This window comes from Rhinichthys klamathensis, unplaced genomic scaffold (assembly GCF_029890125.1).
Source record: "Rhinichthys klamathensis goyatoka isolate OS25496 unplaced genomic scaffold, OSU_Roscu_1.1 h1tg000098l_1, whole genome shotgun sequence".
Taxonomy (NCBI): domain Eukaryota; kingdom Metazoa; phylum Chordata; class Actinopteri; order Cypriniformes; family Leuciscidae; genus Rhinichthys; species Rhinichthys klamathensis.
The window spans coordinates 5,157,714-5,181,263 of record NW_026606637.1 but is presented as its reverse complement, the minus strand read 5'-3'; the positions used below and the strand labels follow the sequence as shown (position 1 = coordinate 5,181,263).

Genomic DNA, 23,550 nt, shown 5'->3' with positions numbered 1-23,550 from the left:
CTCAAGAAAGCATTCAGAACATTGACAGTAAGACCAAATTTGCATGTGTGTTGTCCAATTGTTTTCAATAGTTTCAGGTTCCTCGCTCTACCTTCTTTGAGGTCTTTTTGATGGCCCTGGATGCTCGGCTGAGCGTGCTGTCCATGTCCTTTGTGCTCACTTGGACGGAGTCAGGATCAGTGCTCTGAATGAGATCTTCCTGTTTAAGACATGGAAAATTAAATACACAGCGATACTGCTGGCCTGTCAAAATGCAAAGAGAAGCATCACTGTTTAGCTTTCCAAACAGCTGGGGCTTCTTGATATTCAGAGGAGCAGAGAGTGAATGAGGCCGCAATTCACGCGGGTGACGTGTGGATAGGTCGCCACCTCATGTTCGATGGGGGAACTGCAGGCCAGGCCAAAATGCAGTTAGCCGCAGGGTTTGGTCTGGTTGTTTAATTATAAAGGGAAATACATGCATCTGTCCGCCTGCACCAATTACATGTGCCGTGGTGGATGGCCTGGGCGGGACCTGCGTTTCTGCAGCATGAAGATAAAGACGTCTGTGTCTGAAGTGTAAAGTTCAAGTACAATTCCACTCTTAATTACATTAATCTGCCTCCCAGTTTAACCACACAGGAGCATCTAATAGGATTAGCCAACACCAAAAGGCCCACACAAACCTCCTAATTTATAGCCACAATAAAAGAAAGCAGAGCTAATAAAATAAATAATTGAGTTCCGTTCCAGGCCTGAGGGGGATGATCTGAGGAGGAAGTGGCCATGTTTCTATGTGTGTGTGTTCACTCACCGCATCAGCTCGGCAAATCGTGTTGGCCACTTGTCGACATAGAGTTTTGAGCCAGGCAGATTTGAGTGTGTCCTCGGCCGTCAACTTGAAACTGAATAACAGGTTCTCCTGTTCTGTAGGAGGACGTACCACCAGGGCAAAGGCATTCTGACAATCTGAGAGAGATAAACAAATACACACAAAAATGTGAGGTCAGGGATGTGACCTAGATCTAAGGCTGGGCGGTATGAATCTTCAGGACGATATGAGACCCTTTCAGAGTTTATTTTCTAATAATGACCAGCTGGCTGTACATCTTCACTGACATTTTGTTCGTTTGCAAACATAAAACAACATTCACAACACATTTAACATCTTTCGGATCTCGTCTTTCCAAGTGAAACAATATTCATTGGGAATCAATGTAGGGCAGGAGTTCATTCCATACATTGATGGGACCATAACAAGTGGACTACTGGGAAATGAGTTAATTTGAAACATGAAATGGATTCTAGTATGAGGAGCCACTCTTGTGGACGCACAGATTTGAATCTCAGTCAAATTTCCAGGCTCCAAAATGTGATCTTCATCAATAATGTGCTATTACGGTGTGAAATTATGGTCTTACTGTGACTTTAGCTCATCAAAATCCAGTAAAGTAGGGCTGGGTGATATAATAAAAATTCACAATATATTCTCAATGATTCTGTTGGCAATAAAAAAAATAATGCTGTGAATATTGCAAAGATTTTATATGCGTTTTATGGCCATTGAATTTCCTAAAGACCACAGAATCAGATTCGTTTTGTGATCCTTCCATTTCCTTGTTTGGTATAAAATAATTCAGACGTGTTTTAATAGCATATCCGCTTTAGACAATAACAAATTATTTTAGAGTCTGTAAGTTTGATTCATTTCTCTGAACTGGTTTCAAAGAATCAAATTAAACTCTTACAAATATAGCAATACATAGCACCTCTATATAGTTTTTAGGGGTGACCCCGAATAGTCGAAGATTCGATGCTTCGATAGGAGGAGCCTGATTCGACTACCAATCTCACGGTCGAATCTTCGCAGATGTGTTATTAAACGAGGATTATGTCATTTTGGCTATATGAGTGTGCTCAATGTCTGATTTCACATAGAACTACTGGTTTTCTGTCAATATGTTAATATACAGCCTATTATGATAATGCTGTCGATAAAAATGTGCAAAGAAAGAAGCTTTTAATAAATATTTTAACGTGCGCGCAGGGTGAATAAATCCAAACACCCCGTGACAGATTTAAGTTTCACTTTCGATATCCGTGACCGACAGAGGAGCGTCTTGTCGGCAGGGATTTAAATCTTTAAAAATGTCTGGGATAAGACAATCTAAAGATGCACACCATCAGAAAGGATATACTCCAAGGCTGGATTTAGCATCAGAAAGCACTTCTGCCGGCCAACGTTAACAGGTTGGTTTTCCTCGGGACGTTCTAAAACGCTTAACGTGAAAAAAAGCTTTTAAAACGCTTAAATGGCACTTTTACGTGCTTAATGTATGTACACAATAGGCTACACACCTTAAGAAACCATTCTATGTGCAGATAAGCAGATGAACCCAGAATATGAACGCAACGCGTTTCTCCTATTGAAAGTCACGTAAAGCTTTTTCTTTAACCGTATTTTCTATGGGAGGAAAATGCTTAACGTAGCCTAAGTTATAATAAAACGCGTTGCGTTCATATTCTGGGCTCATCTGCTTTTCTGTAAGCTATATAGTATGCTTTATTAATATAAGGTGTGTACAGAATTTGATCTTTTAATATAACAGTTTTAGGACAAAGCCGTTAAGCGTTTTTCACGTTAAGCGTTTTAGAATGTATTTTATCCGCGCACACAATTTGAAAAGACTCAAAAGGACACAGGCCGAGTGAAAGACTGGATTTAGTTTTTTCGATCAGGTATGGATAAGTGATTTCAAAACATTTCAGCCGGTTCTAATTTGATTTTTGGATACTGTGAACACGTTATAGCTAAAAAGACTGCCGCTCTAGTTTAGCGTTTATTGTTGTTTCTGCAGTTAAAAATACAAAGTTGACAATCCTGGCCATACTTTCGTTATTTTAATAATTTCTTTATTTTTATTTTATTAATTGATCACTCAGGGTGATCTAATTTAACTATTTGTGACTTGTGTTTTGAATATTTGTTCCCCTGCACTTTAGGCATTTTGCACACATTTGTTCTGCTTCTTGTGATTTGATTCTGACTTATTTCGTTTTGTATTTTTATTTATTATAAAAGTAGCCTATATTATGTTCTTAATTGTTGATTATTTTTCAGTGCATCGATGTTGCGCTGTAGGCCTATAGAGCATGCTCGTACAGGCAATTCAGCCAATTTAATTTGATTTGCATGTGAAATGCAAATCCTATCTGCAGTGTGGCCTTTCTGCAGTTATTTATGTTATTTCTTAGTTTTATTGATCCAAAATGTTTTTATACATTTTCTTCTATCTTTGTGTGATGTTCTGTACATCGCGGCTTTAAAATGTTAAAGCCCCGCCCCCTCCCCAACACCACACACATGATTCGACTATTAGTCGACTATAGGCAGGACCTGACGAATCTGATTCGACTATGAAAATCCTTAGTCGGGGACACCCCTAATAGTTTTATTAAACATTTTAAGTGAGGATGTAAAAGCGAACAAGATTTAGGATTTAGTGTCCTTTAGAATCTGTTTTAGACCAAAATACAATTCATTTTTACCAACATCAGCCAGCTCTACAGTGAACTGACACACTTTACACATAACCAGACTTAACCTCCCTCTCCAGGGTGCCAATTCAGAACACCGAAAACTAAAATATGCACTCGAGTGCACTTGGTAGGACGCAGAATGCCGGGTGGTCCCCTCACCCTCTGTGTCTTGGATGTCAAGGACTCTTCTGATCTGGGACAGGGGCATCAGGGCTATGTGTTTGAGCTGGGCGGGCGGCCGTGTCTGACCCAACGGACTCCGGAACGTGGTTATCACCTTGTGTCTCTTCCTGGCGATCTGAATATGAAGACGCACAAGGAAAAAGCACACACATATATTAAACTCTTAAAACATGCAGCTTTCTTCATAATGCAGGAATGTCAAATGTTCTCTTCTGGAATAGTGGGGAGTCCTTCTGGTGCTTTAGAAGAGCTGAAATGTGTAATGCAGATCGGGGTGACAGATATGCATACAGAGGACTTCCTAAAATGAATAATTGATCACCCAGAGTCTTCCCTTCTCCTCGCTCTCATTACTAGGCCAGAGCCGGCATTGGGCGAGGAGGAGCACAGGCGCATGCCGGCACACATGAGCGAACCCCTCCACAGGGCTTAAACGCATCCCCTCACTAATTGGGGAAACAGGCCAGAGAGTCGAGTCGAGTCAGCAAGCACAGATTGAACACTCATAAATTATACACATTTCTTTCTTGAACGGTACCGCTCACCCGTAAACTGAACAAACAATTGTTGAGGTTGCTGAAATTTTGGAGAAGAAAAAAATGGAGGAAAATTAGGGAGGACAGAGGGAAGGGGAGACCAAAAAAAGAGATGTCCACGAGATATTCACAAAAAAACATGATCAATCTAGTTTGAATACATGTGCTAGTTCCTTAGAAAGCTGATAGGTTAAAAAAAATGTTTACACATATATCAAAAAAAATTATTTAATGAAAAATGGCAAATGGAGTAAACAATGCATCAAGTAACATTTTCCTGACACTATGTAAATATGCGAGTATATGAATAATTTTTAAACAGTAATAGTGAAAAGTATTGTTACAGAATAAATACTTGAATCATAAATATTCTGGTGTTTTCTTTTCTTTGTGCAGTGGGAAAAAGTCAAATTATTTGATTTTGAAATTTGTTCAAAAAAAAAAAAAAAAAAAAAAAAATTTCTGCATTTTAAATGGGAAATTTTCCTTCATTACATTTTCAGGATAATTACACCACCTAGAGAATTTCAAATAATCAAACATGCTTATAGAAGAGGTGCATTTAAATTGCTGTCAGCATTTATTACATTTTATTGTTTTTGAAAATTTCATAACACATTTCATGAAAATGAATGGAAAGATCCAGATACACGCGCAAAATAATAATAAATAACACCTAATGGATTCACAAAACAACTGTGGATAGCTCCAAAGTCATTCTGATACTTTTGATCAATTTAATTGTTTTTTTTTTTAAAAGCAATGTGGATGTAATTATAGCAATAGAGAAAATCTAGCTAGTAGTTTGACATCATAAGGCTATCATTAAAAACCCCATAAACAAGACAAGAAATCAAGACTAATGTCTTTCATATATTGGTGCTGCTTTTGGGAAACTGATGGAGCATTTGCATTATGAAGAAAAGAGAGGGGGGGACCGTCCCATCTGTAATATTTCCATAAACGCATTCAGAAGAGCAGTTACGGTGCAGTGACAAGGAAAGACTGAGCTTTACCTCCAAACAGTCGTTGAAAAGGAAGAGTGTGACATGTTCTCCCCGATCGCAGGGTTTGTCTCCCAGAGCGATGGTCTCCACCCTGTGAACCAGACTCCGGTGGGACGACAACAGATTGGCCTGCAGGCGCACAAAAACACACACACACAAAAATCAGTTTCTTCCTCGCATAACATTTGCAACCTTTTCAGCAAATTAATTAATTATAAGTGATTGGTGTGCAGAACTTTGTTCAAATCAATCAGAGCGCCTGATGAACATGCTGCATTTCCTGTCTCTGAGCCTGCGGGCACATATTCTCAGATTCCTCGGAGTGCTGTTCCTGGATCAGACTCTGACTCGTGTCCATGCTGCTTCAGTTCCCATGAGCTACAAAAACCAAACTGATCCAGGAAAAGCTGGGGGGCGATCATTGGTTTGGCAGCCCCGTCTCTAAACGCAGCTGTTCTGGGGCGAGTCTGACAGGAGACAATATGAGCTGACTCACTCTGATCGATTTAATGGTGAGGAAGTTTCAGAGATCATGGCAGCATCTCCCACCACAGAGAGAAGAGGAACATCAGCCAACAATACAGTGTCAAAATTCAATTTGCTGTTAAAATAACCATATTCAACACATTCATTGCATTTAATACATTTCTTGAAGTCCACTTCTAAATGTTAGTTAAGCTTTATAGCACTAAAAATGGTTAATTTAGTTTTACAATCCCATTTCTGCCCTGTCTGACCTTTAGAAACAGACTATTTCAGCTACTGTAACTTTAAAATTAGAAATGTGGCTTTAAAGTGCCCCTATATTATTACAACTACAGTTTTACATGCATCCAAGGTCAAAAAACTATATTTTCTCAGAATATACATTGCAGCATCACCTCTTTTCTCAGTGTTTGAAATGGTTCCAAAAAGGATTCAGTCTCTAAACCCCTCCTTTCCGAGAGCCTACTATGCTCTGATTGGTCAGATGGCCCAGTCGGTTGTGATTGGTCTACAGCTTACAGCGCATGTTGGAAATAAGGGGGTAATCCATGGACCGGAAGTTGAAGCCGGCCGGGTGCCGCCATGTTGTAGCAGAACTTCACTTGCGTTAGCATTACCATTGACTACCATTCATTTTGGCGTCACTTTGACAGCGAAAAACTTTACATCTGAGGCGTTTAAAGACTCCATTTGTCCATTATTTATTTCTAAAGAAACACGACAATGTATAAAGGGCTCCATTACCTTCTATGTTACATTATGGCCCCGTAGAAACAGATTTTGTAAAAATAGGCTAACGATTGCGTCATAACCACTCGACTCTCTGTCGCGCTGTACAGAAATTACCGTACAGACAGGAGGAGAAGCTCGCAGGTAATCGGGGGGACGTCCCGTCAATGGAGAAGCCCATAGATAATGAGTCAATAAAAGCAACGGAATACTTACTCCTGCTCACTCACGCCAAAGAACTCTTTGCTCAAGTTCCCCGTCTCTGCAAGATTAACGTTGGCAATTTTCACGCACAGCTACTAGAAGATTAACGTCTGTCAGACAGGTAGCTCACGTCATCAAGCTTAGTTTGAGTCGGTTTGAGTCTGCGCGTCAGGAACGGAAGTGCTCAAAAATCGCTAAAAATGGGCTTCAACTGTCTCAACTGAGTTCCAATGAGATGGCTCCGTCCACTTCTTATACTGTCTATGGTTGGAAACGAAAAACCCATTACCATATCTGATTTTCAGCTCTGGAGGTTTCCTCAGCACAGTGATCCGAACAGTACCGATAGCATCATTTGGAAGTGCAAGCAAAGTGGATTTGCTTTCGCAGCACAGAAAACAGCGTATTCTTCATATGTCGATAACACGATCCAAACTCTTCCAGCCCACAGGTAGAGCTACAGTGTTTGCAACGGGTCAGAGTAGATGTCATTCGAGTGTAGCATTGATCTTTGAAACTTTCTAACTTTGGGGGGGGGGGGGGGGTGTAAATGGATGGTCATGTTTTAATGTGCTCATGGTTCTGACCTCAACACTGTGATGATTTCTGAATGAGCCGTTTTTATAGTTTTCATGGTCTGACTGGACTGGCGGTGGAGATTTGCTTGGTGAATGTTGGAGTATGCTTACATCATACTCCTATTTCAAAAGAGCGACAAAAATCCCTTGGTCATAATATGGTGACTTCATTTGTGCTGGTCGGGGGATGTGGAAATGAGGTGAAGTTATTTGAGAGCTGTGACAGAGGGCGGCGATTTTCAGCAAATAACGTCTTTCATTGCGGTCTGTTGACTCAAAGCTTCAAAAGACTTGAAATATAGCTCTGCTTGTTTGAAGGCAAGTAAATAACAAAATTATGGGTGAACTATTTTCCAGAAAAGTGGAAAAATTACTCACAGGGCACCCGTCCACCTCGTAAACAACATCAAAGATCTGTTTCTGTCCCTCGGTTTTCCTTTTATCCTCATTTATATGCCTGTAAAATAAAGAGAGAGAGAGAGAAAGCTAAAGAAATCTTTAGTTAAACGTCACTGTTTCGGCACACTAAAACAGTTTTGGCTGAAAAAGAAAAACAAATTTGGCTGAAAATTGTTGCATGCCAAGATTTGGGTGCATAAATCTAGTTTAAGGAAATCTTTAGGAGTTAATCTCAGGACTCACGTCATCACTTCCTTGAGAGACTCGATGGCCTGTTCAAGTGTCACTTTATCAGGGTTGTCATCTGATGTATGTTTCTTTATATCTACAAAGAACAAAATCCACTCTAAATCTCATTTCCTTGCATACAGAAGTGAAACAAACCGCTTATTGAATAATGTTTGTATTTTCCATGAGGTTGATCAACAATTGTTTGTTTTTTCCATGCAGTGGAAAAAATTTAAATCATCTGGATTCAGTCAGATTTACTGAATAGAAACAGCTGTTTGTGTGTCTTTCACTTGCATCCTGCCGACAGCCGTATTCATGCGTTACCGTTCAGCAAGAGGGCGACGCTCGGCAGTCTCTGTACTGGACGAATCAAAAGCTCAACGAGAGTCTGGCGGCCACACTCGGGTTTAGCCTGATTAATCTGGATAACAAAATGAAAGAAGATGTGAATAAACGGTCTTCATGAAAAAGGCCCGTGTAAAACCATTTAACTCTAGAAAAGATTTAAACTCTAAAGTTATCAGTACCTTCAGGAACGCATGAAACCTTGGCTTCTGTCTCTCACATCTCACTATGGTCTCTTTGCTCATCTCAAAGAAGTTGACAAATGGTGGGTAGGCCTTCACCAGCTCTCTAGACTGAGAGGATTTTAAAAAATAAAGAGAGATCACAAAAGCTGCCATTCAGTCTTTGACTGCGTTATGAGCTCCACGCCGGAGGAGGTCGAGTTCAAAGCTTTATCACACTCACATATTTCAGGATAATGTCTCCAACGCTCCTCTCTTCAGACCAGTTCATCACCAACTCCTCGAGATCCGCCTGTCAAAGCACATACATCAGCGAACACGTTCAACACAGCCTTTACTCAGCGTTTTGGAAAGGTTATTGCCTACCTTTATTCTCGTGTGCACATCATAGATGTCTGGAATACTGCCAAAGATGGTCTTGATCTCTTCTTGAGCTAGAATGGGGCCGCCCACCTGCCCCTCTTTGTCCAGTGGGTATTTGAAGAGCTGAAAGAACCGATGAATAAAAGAAATTAGATCACTAAGCCAGGATGGACCCCGAGACTCTCACTAATGCCACGGGACTTGACATTAGAGGTCTGCATTCCAGCGGGATCACTAAAAGACCCGATTAGATTCGTTGCAGGACTGGACTAAACCTCTGATTTGTAGGCATGAGAGGGTGCTATTTCTAAGAGATGGCAGCCAAAGTGGGCAGATTTATAGTAGAGTGGGGTGATAGTTTTCAATATTTTTCAGCCTTTTGACATTTTAAAATAAACCCTAAAACTGTAGTTTATTCACTACCATTCAAAAGTTTGAGGTACTAAAAAAGTACCTTTTTTAAATAAGTCTCTGATGCTCAAATTAATACTGTATTAAAAATACAGTAAAAACACTGATAATATTGTGAATCATGATCTTAAAGAAATTATTTGTTCTGCTTAATATTTTTGTGGAACCATATTTCTTTAGGATTTCTTTTTTTTTTCATGAATAGAAAGTTCAAAAGAACTTTTTTTTGTATCTTAATCTTTTGTAACATTATAAATGTCTTTACTGTCACTTCTGATTTGTTTCTTTTTTGCATCCTTGCTGAATAAGTTAATTTCTTTTTAAAAAATCTTACTGACCCCAAACATTTGAACAGTAGTGCATAAAAACCCTCTACAGACACACTGAAGCTGCAGTCGTCATTGGCTAGTGGATTTTTTATTTTACGTGGAATGCAAGAACAGTGCAAAATTCTACATACATATAAAATATACATTTCAAACACTGTTAAAGTCAAGTAAATAGTCTAATAAAATAATAAATAATCCATCTACAAGCAATAGCACAAATAAACACAATAGAACAAATACGCAAATTAAATAAACAATGCTTTTTAGGTTTTACATGTAGATCTAACAGTAGTAAGATACAGAAATTGAATAAAGTAGCCTAATCAAATGTAAAATAACACTCGACTCCACAGTCTTCACTGAATAAATTAAATCTAGATGAATCCTTATTAAAGCTACAAAAGTTCTTCAGTCAAGAGCCTTAAATTATTTTTTGCTTTTTTTGTTGTTTGATTAACATTAAAAAGACAGTAGCAGGAATATTAGGCTCCTGTCCCTTTAAGACAGCACACAGATCCAATATATTATTGATACTGTTATGAATGCGTTTTCTTTCTCCACTGTTTACGTTCACTTAAGACATAACCAACTATGTTTATTAGGATACTCGACAAGACAGATTTTTGGACAGAATTTTGTGAGAAATTGCCCGTTCAAGCGCAAAACGTGAAAGAGCTTAATTTAGTATTCACGTGCTGTCAAACGCGGCTCTCCGGGCGTGTGCTTCGGATGTACAGTTTGTGCACATAAAACTTCTCACAGTGCGCGCAGGTTATCTTTCGCGTCTTCTTGCACGTGAAATGTTTATTTAAATGTTAAATGCTACTTTAAGTTTAAATTAGCAAGGCTTAAAAAACGTGTGCAAATGATAACTTGCATGATGACGCAACACTGGTCCGTTCGGGACACTGAGATTCCTATCAACGAACACTGCATGTGCTCTCTCCTTCTCTCACGGTGAGGAGGACCTGGCTGCAGCCTGCAGAACGGAACGGAGCTACACGAAAGCGACAGAGGGCGCTCTCAGCCAAGAGACGGTGCGTAAAGCTCAATTAAATTATATATGCGCTAAATTAAATTACTGTATATATGCGCTAAACTTGTTTTTTGTAATCGTTCAATTTACTAGCTATTGGCTAATTAAAGACATTTTTTGTATGAAATTTGGTCACATATGCGAGTGATTTACTCACATTTTTAGAGGGTTGCATAAAAAATTATATAATATAAAAGTGTTAAATAATTAAATAAATATAGCATTACAATTAAATAATTATATATTTTTGAATTTAATAAACTGTTGAGAACATAACATATGGAAAAGATTTACAGTTCTGCGAGAGTGGAATGAAACTGGGAAAATCAGTCCCATGTAGACCTCTACTTGACAAGCTACTCCATAAACGTAATAAAAATCCAGTGGACCACAATGGAAAGGTCAGGCTATTCAGTATTGCCTGATGATCTGACTCCACTGTTCAGTGAAATTTGCTGGATTCTGATTGCGGGCATTTGATGTGGCATTTACTATGCAAGCAGACACAGAGGTGTGTGCGTGCGAGTGTGTGTGTGTTTTGTATGAGCTCCACATGTAGGGGTGCAAAGCAAAGCTCAAATGTCCATGGCATTTGTGCCCAAGTCTAATTCATTTTCCCCCCTACTGGTCAGAGGCACTGGTTTAGCTTGATAAGACCACAGCCAGGTACTGCGGATTGCCACATTCTTATGTGTGTGAAAGGAGAAAGAGAACACACAAGACGCACACGCACACTGAACACCAACCTGCATGACTGTGGCCAGGATATCAACGTAGTTGCTCTCGGTTTGGTAGAGCTCCTTGGAGACCTGCCATCGCGCTGACTGCTTGGGAAGGGCGGGAGTCGAGCTTTTGGGAGGTTTGGCATTCTCTGAAACGCATAAGCAGACACGCAGGGGTTAGCAGCTATATATTACACATTATTACTTCTCATCCTATGATAGGTTTCATCCTCTTGTTAAAATATATTTGATGTTGAAGAAAAATAAAGTCAATAGGAATCTATCTATGAAATCATAAGTTAAAATTTGCAGTTTAATTAAAAGTAATGTTCCATGATCAATAGAAATGAAAACAAAAATCCATCAATCAGGAACACAGAAAAGAGTAAAATGCACCTTTGTATCAGTTATTCTGAATTAAGTCCAGCTGTATTAAATCAAATCATATACATGTAAAAGGGGTAGTCCACTCAAAATTTCTGTCATTTATTCACCCTCATATCATTCCAAAATACTTTCTTCAGTGGAAAACAAAATAATATATGTTGGTAACTAAACCATTTTGGTTACCATTGACTTTGTATTGACAAAAAAAGATTGGAACCAAATTGGAACCAAAAAAAATAAATAAAAAATTAAGTTCAGCAGAAGAAAGAACTGCATACAGGTTTGGAACGACATGAGGTCGAGTAAATGAGTAAACGCAAATGTTTCGGTGGACTATCCGTTTAAGTACAGGTGGAGTAATTTTTTTATTATCTTAGCTGTTAAATTATCTTATCATTTTTGCTGTTGTTTGGTCAAATTACAAAAAAATAAATAAAGGAAGAAAAATATTTTCTGGTTATCGACATGAGGGTGTGTTCACACTTGGCAGGATTGTTTTCCATTGCAAAATGTGATTCAAAAGCTGTTTTTTCGTTTGTTTTGAATCTTTAGGTTCGGTCTTAAAAAGGAGTATGAACGCTAAGTGAACCAGGTTTAAATGTATCGTTTTGTAACCAAAACAAGTGTGAACACACCCTAAATTGTATTGAGCATTGTGGATTTCAAGGAAATAAAAATAATAATTTGAACCACGTTTGAACCAATACTAAGAAATTTGATCAATGTAAGCAACCTCCTTTTTTTCAAAAGACCTACATTAATATAGGTAGATGTTTACATGAACCCTACACCCTGGGCTAAAGTTGTATGAATGTCACCTGTCTGGTTTTCCTGTCTGCACACAGGAGTGCTTGTACGCTGCAGTGGCCACTCTTTCTCTGATCTACGCTGTCTGGCACTCCTCCGCCTACCGCTGCTCCTCCTGCACCTGAGCTCTGCAAAAAGACAGCTGCCTCACTCATCTAAAACAAACCCTGACCTGGTTCTGGTTCATCTCAGCCTTGCCTGGGATCACCCTGGACCTCAGAGATCAAAGCCTAGAGAGTTCTGGAACAGAACTCTTACATAATGCAGTGGGAACTTATGCAATCTTTGCAAATAACCAATCAGGGCAATGTTGTTGGTTTTTTACTGAATGTTAAAAAAATTAATTATATTCATTTGTTTAACTAGTGGAAGACAGGGGAAGTGTAATATTATGTGGCTGCTTTAGTCACATGACATGCTGGATCTTTCATTTCACCTCCACTGGTTTTGCACGTGTCGGGTGTGTTGGAGATGTCCAGCAGTGAGCCCATGGAGAGGGAGTGCTCAGCCGAGGGTCTCTTGCGTGGTGGGAAGGGAGAAATCTCTGTCTCTTTGGTGAGCTGAGCCAATGTTTCTCTGAGACGTCTGCGTTTCCTGCCACTGTTGGGTGTCGTGAGAGACAGCAGAGACACGGCTTTCTTCATCGCAGGACTCTCGGGCTGAGAGGAGGACACAGTGACAACATATTTAAGTGCACTGCACTTTAGTGAAGTTGTAAATTCAATCACAGTACTTATATTTCATGATACGTTGCATTATAAAGTGGCAGTATAGAGTGAGGCAGAGATGACATAAACCTAGCATTTTAGCACTTCTAAATATATCATACAAGGGTAACCAAACAGTTGATGGGACCCATTGACTTCCATAGTATGAAAAAAAAAATGGAAAAAAAAAACAGTACTGTCAACAAGGCTCCATCAACTGTTTGGTTGATGACATTCTTCAAAATATCTTCTTTTGTGTTCAGCAGAAGAAAATCAATCATACAGGTTTGGAACAACTTGAGTGAGAGTAAATGACAGAATTTTCATTTAACCATTTAAGTCAATGGGTTTTTGAATAGGTTTTTGGCTAAATGCCTCAAACAAGATATTTTCATATTTAGTCTATGACAAAGAAATACATCAGTAATACCCCTTTGTGATTTTTGTTTTGTTTTTAATTGTCTTGAAAATGGCTGTTGCTAACAAGTGGCTAAATGGGACATTGTTCCAACTCAATTTCAAGGATTATGTTTTTTTTTTACATTGAAGTCATGGTGTAGTTTGTTTAGGGAAAAACCGCAGACCAGGCAACCCTTGCTTGAACGACTAGTGATTGATTTTATTTTTTTTACTGTTAATGCATTGTCACATTAACTTTGACATCCCAAAATTCAACATGAGACATTTTCTTCACACACAGTATATTGTAGTCTTCCACCCCTTTTGATTGACAGGATATAATCGGCCCTTATCAACAGCTGTTTGCGATAGTGATAGATAGTGAAAATAATTTTATCAGCCAATACATTGGTGCATCCCTAGATTTAAAATATTACCTGAAATCAGACTTTTGACTTCTACAAAAGCACAGACCATCACTTCAGAACTAATTGTGAGGTTTGCCGTGAAATGTTTATACGTTAATAAAAGAAATATCCTCTAAAGAGAAAACAAATGAGATTAGTACTTCCGGAACCAAACTGCTGTCATTTTACAAGTTTCCTCACCTTTTCATAAGAGTACATAGATTCCCCAGCACGGGCGTCCATTTGTATACTGCCCCAAAACCACTGCGGAAAGACACAGAATGAGAAATAAAAGAACACAAACCTAAATGCATTCATTTAAAACACATCCACTGAACCCTTTAACACCTTTAAAGAAATAGTGATGCATTTATGATTGTAACTGAACTACTAAAACCCCTGATGTGTGCCAAAAAAAAAAAAAGATTCCCACTCCTCGCAACATACTAGATAATGGACTACAGACAGTAAACAGCGTGAAATAACAGAGTGTATTTCTACACACTATTATTAAGGACCCACACAAAGCCCAGCGTGTACTTATGAGACGTTAAGTCAAGTTCATACCTCCTGCTTCACGACATAGAGTCTTTTCAAGGGAGTAAAGGGCAGTTCTTTAATGGAGTTCTCCTCAACTACCAAGTGGGTGCACTTTTCATCACCCACCGCCTGGACTCGTCCACCTGAACAAAACAAGCAGAACACACTCCTTTAAAAATCCCCCTCAAGCAGAAGTCAGGGGTCATTGACTTTTACAGAGAAGGTCTAGCAATAAAATACAGACATATCCTTGGGTCAACGTCTCAGATGCATCAGAATGAAAAAGCTTTGGTTAACCGAGAATTATTTGAGCAGAAGTTGTGACATTTGAAAACATGAAACGTTTTAGATTTGTTTCAGAAAAGACACTGATGCATGAGAGTTCAGTACCGTGTTTCTGAGTTCTCTCCTCCATGTTAGTTTTCTCCTCCTCAGAGAATCCCAGAAAGCTCAACACGCAGTCCTGGAACGGAGGGACTTTAAACTCTGTGCGGAACTCCTCGTTGCCTGCATGGAAATTACTAAACCAAAAAAAAAAACAATCAGACACACCACAACACCAAAATATGCTACAAAAAGAAGTGTGAATATGTTTTTGGGAGTTTTCTAAGACACTTCTGACTACTAAAGACGAGCAGTTTATTTTTGGTAGTGTTAAAATAGTTACAATTCTGCGTGAATTAAATTAAAGTTTCCTTCCATTATCTGATGCATTTCCAAGCTAAATAGGATATTTGAGGATTGGATTGTAGAAGTGGGAATTTAACATCAAAATAGAGCCAGACCTGGGCCAGCCCAGGATACGAAAGGCGAAAGTCAAGGTCAACATCAAGAACATCTTAATGGTTCTTTTTCAAACCTTTTATCCAATTATTTTTTTAATATTACTAATTTAAAATACAGCAGCCTAAACCCCTTGCAACGTCGTCACTACGTAAAATCTACAGGAAGCAATACATTTTCAGGTGTATAGACATTTATACTAGAAGTGCTGTTTGCAAAATAAATAATTGGCTCAATTAAATTGTTATTGTACAGAGGTCAAAGCAAATTAATGAAAATACTAATTTTGTATAACATTTATCTTTTCTCTACCCAAACAATTGGAACAATTAGTACTTTTGGTGGACGCCCTAGACCAGCGTTTTCGAGTCACTTTGACTCGAATGCTCACCTTTGTCCAAGACAATATTCAAAGGCCCTCCTATGCAAGATATTCCCTCTGGTACTTTTGTTTAAATAAAAAATAAACATAAAATTAGGGCTGCTAATAACTTATCAGAAAGCAAAATGATTGAGACATTCGCTTCCTTTCAGTTTCGTCAAGGGAGACAGGTTTAAGAAAGAAAACACAAAGTGCTGTTAGAAACTTCGCTTAGCAAACAGTTTCTCGGCAACGTCTGTTTTCTCACCCAAGCATGTGGATATTATTGTTTTTTTCTCAAAATAAACATGCAAAACATTATAAACACGATAACCATATGCTGACTCGAGTGTTTATGTACGTTCTGTACGATAACTGGCGCAGTCTGCTTTATTAGATTTAAATAAACGAATATTCGATTTTTATGAGCCCCAAATATCCGAATACAACGTTTTTGAAAAATGCTAATCCCTAATATAAATGATTTTCCCCCTGATATCTTGAATTTTTGGGGCAGCGAGTTGTTCGTCACCAATCAACTTAATGAAATGTAAAAAGAACTATGTAGGTTTGGGGCGGGGCGGTTGCGTTTATTTTAACATGTTATTTTTCCCCATAAATAATTAATTAAATTAAGCGTTAAATCGACAGCCCTACTAAATATGTGTAACTTTGCCAATGCACTACAAGTAAAGCTGTATAGCATCATCATTTTAAATAAGACTATATTAAATTTACCTAAATTGGAATAATTTCAAGACTTATTGGAGTCCCTCTAAAGGTTTGCTGAGGCCCCCTGGTTAAGAACCACTGCCTTTGAGCCCTCTTGGCTAACATTAACTACTAGCCTGTGCAATTTATGTAACGTCATTCATAAAGGAATATCACTTCAAAGGAAGAGCAAATTATATTTTCATGAAAGATTATGCCCCTCTAAATAACGTTCACTGATGCATCTTGCGCAACAAGGCCAGACACATGTATTAAGACAGCACAAGGTCAATTTTGATTCAATATTGACTTCAACACTTTCTCCATTAAGTATTGTAGGCGCAGAGTGGACGGTATGGAGAGAGAAAAAAAACTTAGATTCAACATCCAGCCCAAAGTGGCAGTTCATTAATGTGGAAAGTCAGGTTCAATGCTCAATACATGTGTGGAAAATGTCAAAAACCAATTGCAGTGGAAACCACTTTAAATATGGAAGCAGGGAGGGTCCGTCTGGTTTGCACACCAGTGGCTGGACTTTTCGGCTTCATCACTCACAGTTTTTACTCCTCTATACCCACACAGTGGATTGACGAAGGGATTAGTTTTATGCCTGACACACATCTTACATGTCATCTCTGTGCTCCCATGCCTTGCGTATCCACTCAGGGGTGAGGATGGGTGTGCCCATGCACACTGCCAACTTGAAAAAAAGAAGAAGAAAGCAGTTAATAGCATCAGGACGGAAGAGATCCCCTAACCATAGCCTGCTCGATGCATTATGCATGAGACTAATGAATGATTCAGCCCAATTCAGCACGCTGTGAGAAGAGATACATGAGAACTGTTTTAATCAAACCCTTTCTAAATAACGCAGACACATCAACAGCAGACCAATGTTACAGAGAGCACACCTGGAGCTTGAGGAGCCATCAGGAAATAGCCATCACTGAACAAAAAGACATTTATCAAGAGTCTCTTTAGTGAGGTTGATTTTTAAGACTTAAAATATGATTAATGAGGAAATAAAGGATATAAAAAGCAATGCATTTAACAGTCTGGGTGATTGACTTTTCCTAAACACTGCAAGACTGTAAAGGTTTCTGGGATTTGAAGGTGAGAGCGAATTTAATCAGATCACATCACCTGATTTTCAGTCCATAATGCTGATTATTCTGGTCCAGAACTACACACTTAGACAGGAAGAGCTCATCTGACAGGCATATAAAGTGATCAAGTTTGTTTTGTTTTTTATGTAGCGTTTAGGAATACTTTATTACAATAATAATAAAAACATGCAGAAAACACATCTATAGACTGTGTAATCAGTATGTTTGTCGATCCAAACGTGATATTTACAAATAATTACATTACAGTTTAAAGTTTGGAGTCTGGAAGTTTTTGAAAAGAAAGTCTCATGCCCACCAATGCTGCATATTTTTTTTCCATCAAAATATTATATAATATAATACAGAAAAAAAAAGAAACGAATATTCAGAAACATGATTAAAATTTAAAATAACTTTTCTACGTTAATGTATTTGATGTATACATATATTTAATCATGTGATGGCAAAGCTGAATTTTCAGCAGACATTATTACTCCAGTCACATGATCCTTTATTTAATGCTCAAGAAACCTTTCTTATTATTATCAATGTTGAAAACAGTTGTGCAGCTTAATATTTGTGGAAACCATGATCATTTTTTTTCAGGATTCTTTTATAAAAAAAGAAAGTTCAAAATAGAATATTTTTTTAAAACAAATATTTTTGCCATTTTTGATCAATTTAATATATCCCTGCTGAATAAAAGTATTAATTTCTTAAAAAGAAAAATCTTACTGGCCCCAAACATCAGAAGTTTCATTCTGTAGTGAAAACAGTTCCTTAAACTGATTATGATCCATAATATCAAAGTATTTTGTACATCTGTGTTTAGAATGCATGTATACTTTTTGTACATTTGTTCATTGTGCACATTTTATGTATATATACTCTCCTGTAGAACACACAGCCATGCCTCATCTTTACATTGGTGTATATGATTTGATTTGTGGCAGCAATCATAGATACTGTCATTACAGCAGGGTGAGTCAGACTCAAACAAAGGATTTCAGAACTGAAAATCTTTTTTCCCGGATGATTCAGTATAGACAAAAATCAGTGGGTCTGAAAGATGATATACATGTATGTGTGGATGGGGTGGATAAATACCCTGTACTTTTCACCATGGGTTGAATGGGCGATGAGGTGTGAGACTTTAGTGCTGTCAAAGTCTTTTCGGATGGTACCCCCCATGTGATGAACGAGATTTACCAGGGTAACCTGAAGAAAAACAGTTAATTGGGACAAATAATACGACAGTGAAATTATGGGCTGTTTTTGAGTCCAATGAGCAGACAAGCAGAACTCACCACTTCGTCTTTTTTACGGAATCCGGTGAAGCAGAGAGACAAGTTGAGCATGGTCATAGAGTAGAGAGGCCTGGAGGAGAACGGCAGAGGCTGCAAGAGGGCATGGAGGATCACAAAGATGGAATACATCATTAGTATGAATAAAAGAAGAGCACGAATCTGAGGATGCACAAGAAAAACAGACTGAACAGATCAGGACTATGCCATGACAAGGCGTTTTTGTCAATCATAATAGGAAGTCACTTACATACAGACGTCTTTAAGGTACAGTAGCAACTAATGTTCCCTCTAAGCCAAGGGTGTCCAATCCTGCTCCTGAAGGGTAACTGTCCTGCAAAGTTTAGCTCCAACTCCATTTAAACACACCTGAACCAGCCAATCAAGTTCTTAATAGGCATACTAGAAATTTCCAGGCAAGTGTGTGGAGGCAATTTGGAGCTAAACTCTGCAGGACAGTGGCCCTCCAGGACCGACTTTGGACACCCCTGCTCTAAGCAGACCCTTAAATATTGATGAGCCAAAGCATTAGCCACAGGTGAAGTGAATATAATAGATCATCTCTTAAGGCCACATATTAAGGTCTGGGTAGATTAGATGGTAAGCAAACAATCAGTTCTCGTAATCAACGTGTTGGATGCAGGAGAAATGGGCAGGAATAAAGATCTGAGCGATTTTGACAAGGCCCAAATTGTTATGGCAAGCCGTCTGGGTCAGAGTATCTCTGAAACGGCAAGGCTTGTGTGTTGCTCCCGGTCAACAGTGGTGAGAATTTACCAACAGTTGGTCAGAGGAGGGACAAACAACAAACCGGCGACAGAGTGTTGGGCGCCCAAGGCTCATCGATGCACGAGGGCAATGAAGGCTATCCCGTCTGGTCTGAGCCAACAGAAGGTCAACTGTGGCACAATTTCAATGATGGTTATGGGAGGAATGTCACACAGTGCTAGGGCTGTCAACGAATATTCTAAATTCGAATATATATTCGAATAGTTTTAAAAAACAGAAATTCGAAGGTGAAAATTAATATTCGAATCATGTGGAAAAACCATAGACTGTGGGAAAAACACGCGCGCGGTATTAGAGGCGCGGCTGTCTGCTTTGCGAGTGGCAAAATACTGAAGCTTAAAATGTAAAACGCATTTTCCAGCTGCACAGCTAGCCCAGTGAGTGTCTGGCTCACTCATTGGCTGTGCTGCGGCAACTGCACATCCAATGGCACGGGCGCCTCCAACGTGTGCGCCAATTAACTAGCATTACATCAGACACGTCAGAGCCCGCCAAGGGGGCGTGGCCAGACGCCCTCGAAATAGCCATAATAGCAGGCTTGCTAGCAGCAGTTTACCCATGAGTTTACCACAGCACAGCTCACTCGGAGCGTTCAATGTCGGTTCTATATACTGTAAAACTTCAATTAATGTTAATAATATTTGTTTCAATCACCGAATGAAGCCTGCTATGTTTAGGACAAGAGTCGCGACCTTAAATTGCTTGCACAAAACTCTTGATCAGCACTCAACATTTGTTTATTGTTGTTCATTTAAACCGTTATGCGCAGAGAGCGTGAGGGCGAGAGAGAGAGAGAGAAAGAGTGCCTGCGAGTGCGAGCGAGAGTAAGGTCTGCGGTCTTGACCATTAGTTGATTTACTTGGTTTTGTGTAAGTTATTACGTTGTCAAATATGTTTAAACTTAAATAAACTAACTATACAAGTAGTTGTGTCTCTTTGTATTAATTTGTCCTGTTATTGACGTAATGCGCGTAATTGACAAAATGCCCAACCAGATATTCGAATAGTTTGAATATATGTGTTTTTTTTAGAGGGAATATTCGAACGTCATTTGAGCAATTTTGACAGCCCTACACAGTGCATCAAATTCTTCTGCGTATGAGGCTGTGTAGCTTCAGGCCAATCAGAGTGCCTATGATGACCCCAGTCACCCTTTAAAAATGCTGCCAATGGGCACTCGAGTGTCAGCACTGGAGAACTTAGAGCAGTGGAAGAAGTTCAATGAATCCAGTTCTCAATTGCCTTTGGCTTGCTCAGTTGGGGATATTCAAATTAAATGACCCATCATACCACTGATCAGCTCTACCAAACTTGGATGTCTTTTCCAGTAATAAACAAACACTGTTAAGTTGTTTTGATTGATACTGTGAAGCAGCTTTGATACAATCTGTATTGTGAAAAGCGCTATATAAATATATTTGACTTGACTTTACATCACGTGGACAGCCGTGTGCCGTTTGACACCAGGATGCACTGTGGGACGATGACAAGCCGGTGGAGGGAGTGTGATGCTCTGTGCAATGTTCTTCTGGGAAACCCTGGGTCTGGCTATTCATGTAGACGTACATTTGCAGTGCCACCACCTAAACATTGTTGAACACCACTTAATGACAATGATGTTGGAGGAAGGGGTCTCTTTCATCAGGAAATTGCACCCTGCAACACTGCACACATTTGTTTGTTTGTGACTTAAAGAATCTGCTGCTAATGTCTTGCTGCCAGATACAACAAGACGTCTTCAGAGTCCATGCCTCGGGAGGTCGGCACTGTTTTGGCAGCACTCGCAGGAACAACAGCATATTATGCAAGTGGTCATTATGTTTTGGCTCATCGGTGTAAAAATAGTAAATAATAATGAAGTATTGAAATAATATCATTAAATAAAGTAAAAAAATATTTATATATTTTAAATGTAAAAAAAAAAGATATATAGCATACATAATAAATAGCATTATTATACAAATATTACAATTATTTAAATTATAAAAATAAAAGATAAATTAATATATACTGTATGTTTATTATATTTTATATATTAAATCTAAAAATAAAAAAACAACATATATAACTTTTATATATAAATTTTAAATTCCTTTAAATGTATGCATGTACGTATGTGTATTTATTAAAATAAATATTAAAATAATATATATATATATATAAAATTAAAATTATAAGTTCTAATAATTATTTACTATTATGTACTATTGTTGTTATTTGTGTATAACTTACAATACATTTTAAATGTTATTCATTTTATTCACATTTATTCCAATTTTTTTATACATTTCTGTGTGACCGCTCAGGTGTTAAGACTATGGAGTGTGTACTGTGGCAGATAAGCTGTGCACCACAAAATTTAACAGCAATAAGACAAGCCCTCATTTCTCACTGGAATGTTGCAGTCGTATCTATATTCTAGTGTTCGTCAGACTTAATCTTTCTGTCCGGTACCGATCGCTAGCCAGCCAAGTGTTCGTTTTGCTCTGGAATATCTGGAGGAGTCAAGCAGACACTCCTGCTTACACTCAGATAAGCCAGCAACATTTTTCAGGCTATACAGAAGCAATCAAAGCTGCTTACGAATCCGTTTCAGTTGGAAGAACAACTTTATTTCAACAGGCTTTTACTCAACCCATGACGGCAAGCAGATGCTACTAGTATCAAACCATTTCACCACCTCAGGGTCAGGGAGGAAAAAACCCAGAAGATGGCTGCGATCCTGTGGGTGCTTGTGTGGTTTTATTTCAGGGTCTTACCTCTCCCTTGCTGGCGCAGTGCATCACGGCAGGAGGCCCCAGGATACGGCTGTCATTCTTGTACAGGAAGCTGTATTCCGGAGCCTGGAAGTCTTTCAACACAAACACCGTCTCGAACTCACAATTCTCGCCGTCACCAAAATCTCTGACATTGTCAGTCTTGATGCAGCGGGTGTTTATATCCTAATGGGATGAAGAGGAAAATTCATAACTGAAATAAAAATGACAGAAAACAAGATCAACAAACACATTAGTAATGTGAATGTGATCAGCATGTCCTCAAAAGCAAAGACATATCTCCTTTAGTATAAGGGATCTTAAAGATGTTAAAGTGTTCTGACAGATGACACACTGGAGAAAGACAGCAGTCATTTGTCACATGTAGATTTAGTGACACAAAAATAAGTGTCAAGGACGGTTCACACAGGACAGCTAGACGGAACAGAGTGAAAAGATGCTTTTTTCTGATGCCATGGCTATTGCCAAAGTAGGACATTTACTTATACATGCTCTTTATTTTTGCTCATTTTGAAGCTATGTTTTTGCCATTATCATGCACTCACTTAAAATATGTAATATGTAATACCTCACTTCTAATGTTTTATAAATGTACAAATTAATAGTAATAACTAATATAATACTACACTAAAATAGTAGTACTAATTAATACTGTACATGTATGCTATGCATGTATATGTATGTATATATGTACACTGCCGTTCAAAAGTTTTGGGTCGGTACGATTTTTTATGTTTTTAAAAGAAGTCACTTATGCTCACCAATGCTGTATTTATTTCATTAAAAATACAACAAAAAACAGTAAGATAGTAAAATATTATTACAATTTAAAATAACTGTTTTCGATTTTAATTATATTTTAAAATATTATTTATTCCTGTGATCAAAGCTGAATTTTCAGCATCATTACTCCAGTCTTCAGTGTCACATGATCCTTCAGAAATCATTCTAGTATGATGATTTGATGCTCAAGAAACATTTCTCATTATGATCAATGTTGAAAACAGTTGTGTACCATTTTTTTAGGATTCTTTGATGAACAGAAAGTTTAAAACAACAGCATTTAAAAGACATTTATAATGTTATAAAAGATTCTGTCACTTTTGATCAATTTAACTCCTCCTTGATGAATAAAAGTATTGATTTATTTTATTTATTTCCCCCGAAAAATAAAATAAACTTACTTACTGACCCCAAAGTTTTGAACGGTAG

At 38.3% G+C, this 23,550-nt stretch overlaps 1 protein-coding gene across 5 annotated transcripts in view; it reads right to left on the bottom strand.

Moving 5' to 3' along the window:
• Positions 1 to 23,550, bottom strand: part of ect2 (epithelial cell transforming 2) — a 36,285-nt gene that overhangs the window by 7,724 nt on the left and 5,011 nt on the right. For 3 of the 5 annotated variants that reach the window (XM_056252788.1, XM_056252789.1, XM_056252791.1), the window contains 20 exons: positions 22,321 to 22,503; positions 18,776 to 18,865; positions 18,576 to 18,686; positions 16,989 to 17,062; positions 14,898 to 15,028; positions 14,535 to 14,650; positions 14,169 to 14,231; positions 12,891 to 13,113; positions 12,466 to 12,582; positions 11,285 to 11,409; positions 8,766 to 8,885; positions 8,623 to 8,691; positions 8,400 to 8,510; positions 8,197 to 8,293; positions 7,885 to 7,966; positions 7,621 to 7,699; positions 5,255 to 5,374; positions 3,679 to 3,817; positions 794 to 948; positions 92 to 199 (listed from right to left, as the gene is read on the bottom strand). In XM_056252788.1, the coding sequence (XP_056108763.1) occupies positions 92 to 199; positions 794 to 948; positions 3,679 to 3,817; positions 5,255 to 5,374; positions 7,621 to 7,699; positions 7,885 to 7,966; positions 8,197 to 8,293; positions 8,400 to 8,510; positions 8,623 to 8,691; positions 8,766 to 8,885; positions 11,285 to 11,409; positions 12,466 to 12,582; positions 12,891 to 13,113; positions 14,169 to 14,231; positions 14,535 to 14,650; positions 14,898 to 15,028; positions 16,989 to 17,062; positions 18,576 to 18,686; positions 18,776 to 18,865; positions 22,321 to 22,503 (2,313 nt within the window). The remainder of the gene's footprint in view (positions 1 to 91; positions 200 to 793; positions 949 to 3,678; positions 3,818 to 5,254; positions 5,375 to 7,620; positions 7,700 to 7,884; positions 7,967 to 8,196; positions 8,294 to 8,399; positions 8,511 to 8,622; positions 8,692 to 8,765; positions 8,886 to 11,284; positions 11,410 to 12,465; positions 12,583 to 12,890; positions 13,114 to 14,168; positions 14,232 to 14,534; positions 14,651 to 14,897; positions 15,029 to 16,988; positions 17,063 to 18,575; positions 18,687 to 18,775; positions 18,866 to 22,320; positions 22,504 to 23,550) is intronic. The other 2 variants (XM_056252790.1, XM_056252792.1) reach the window with 1 other exon arrangement.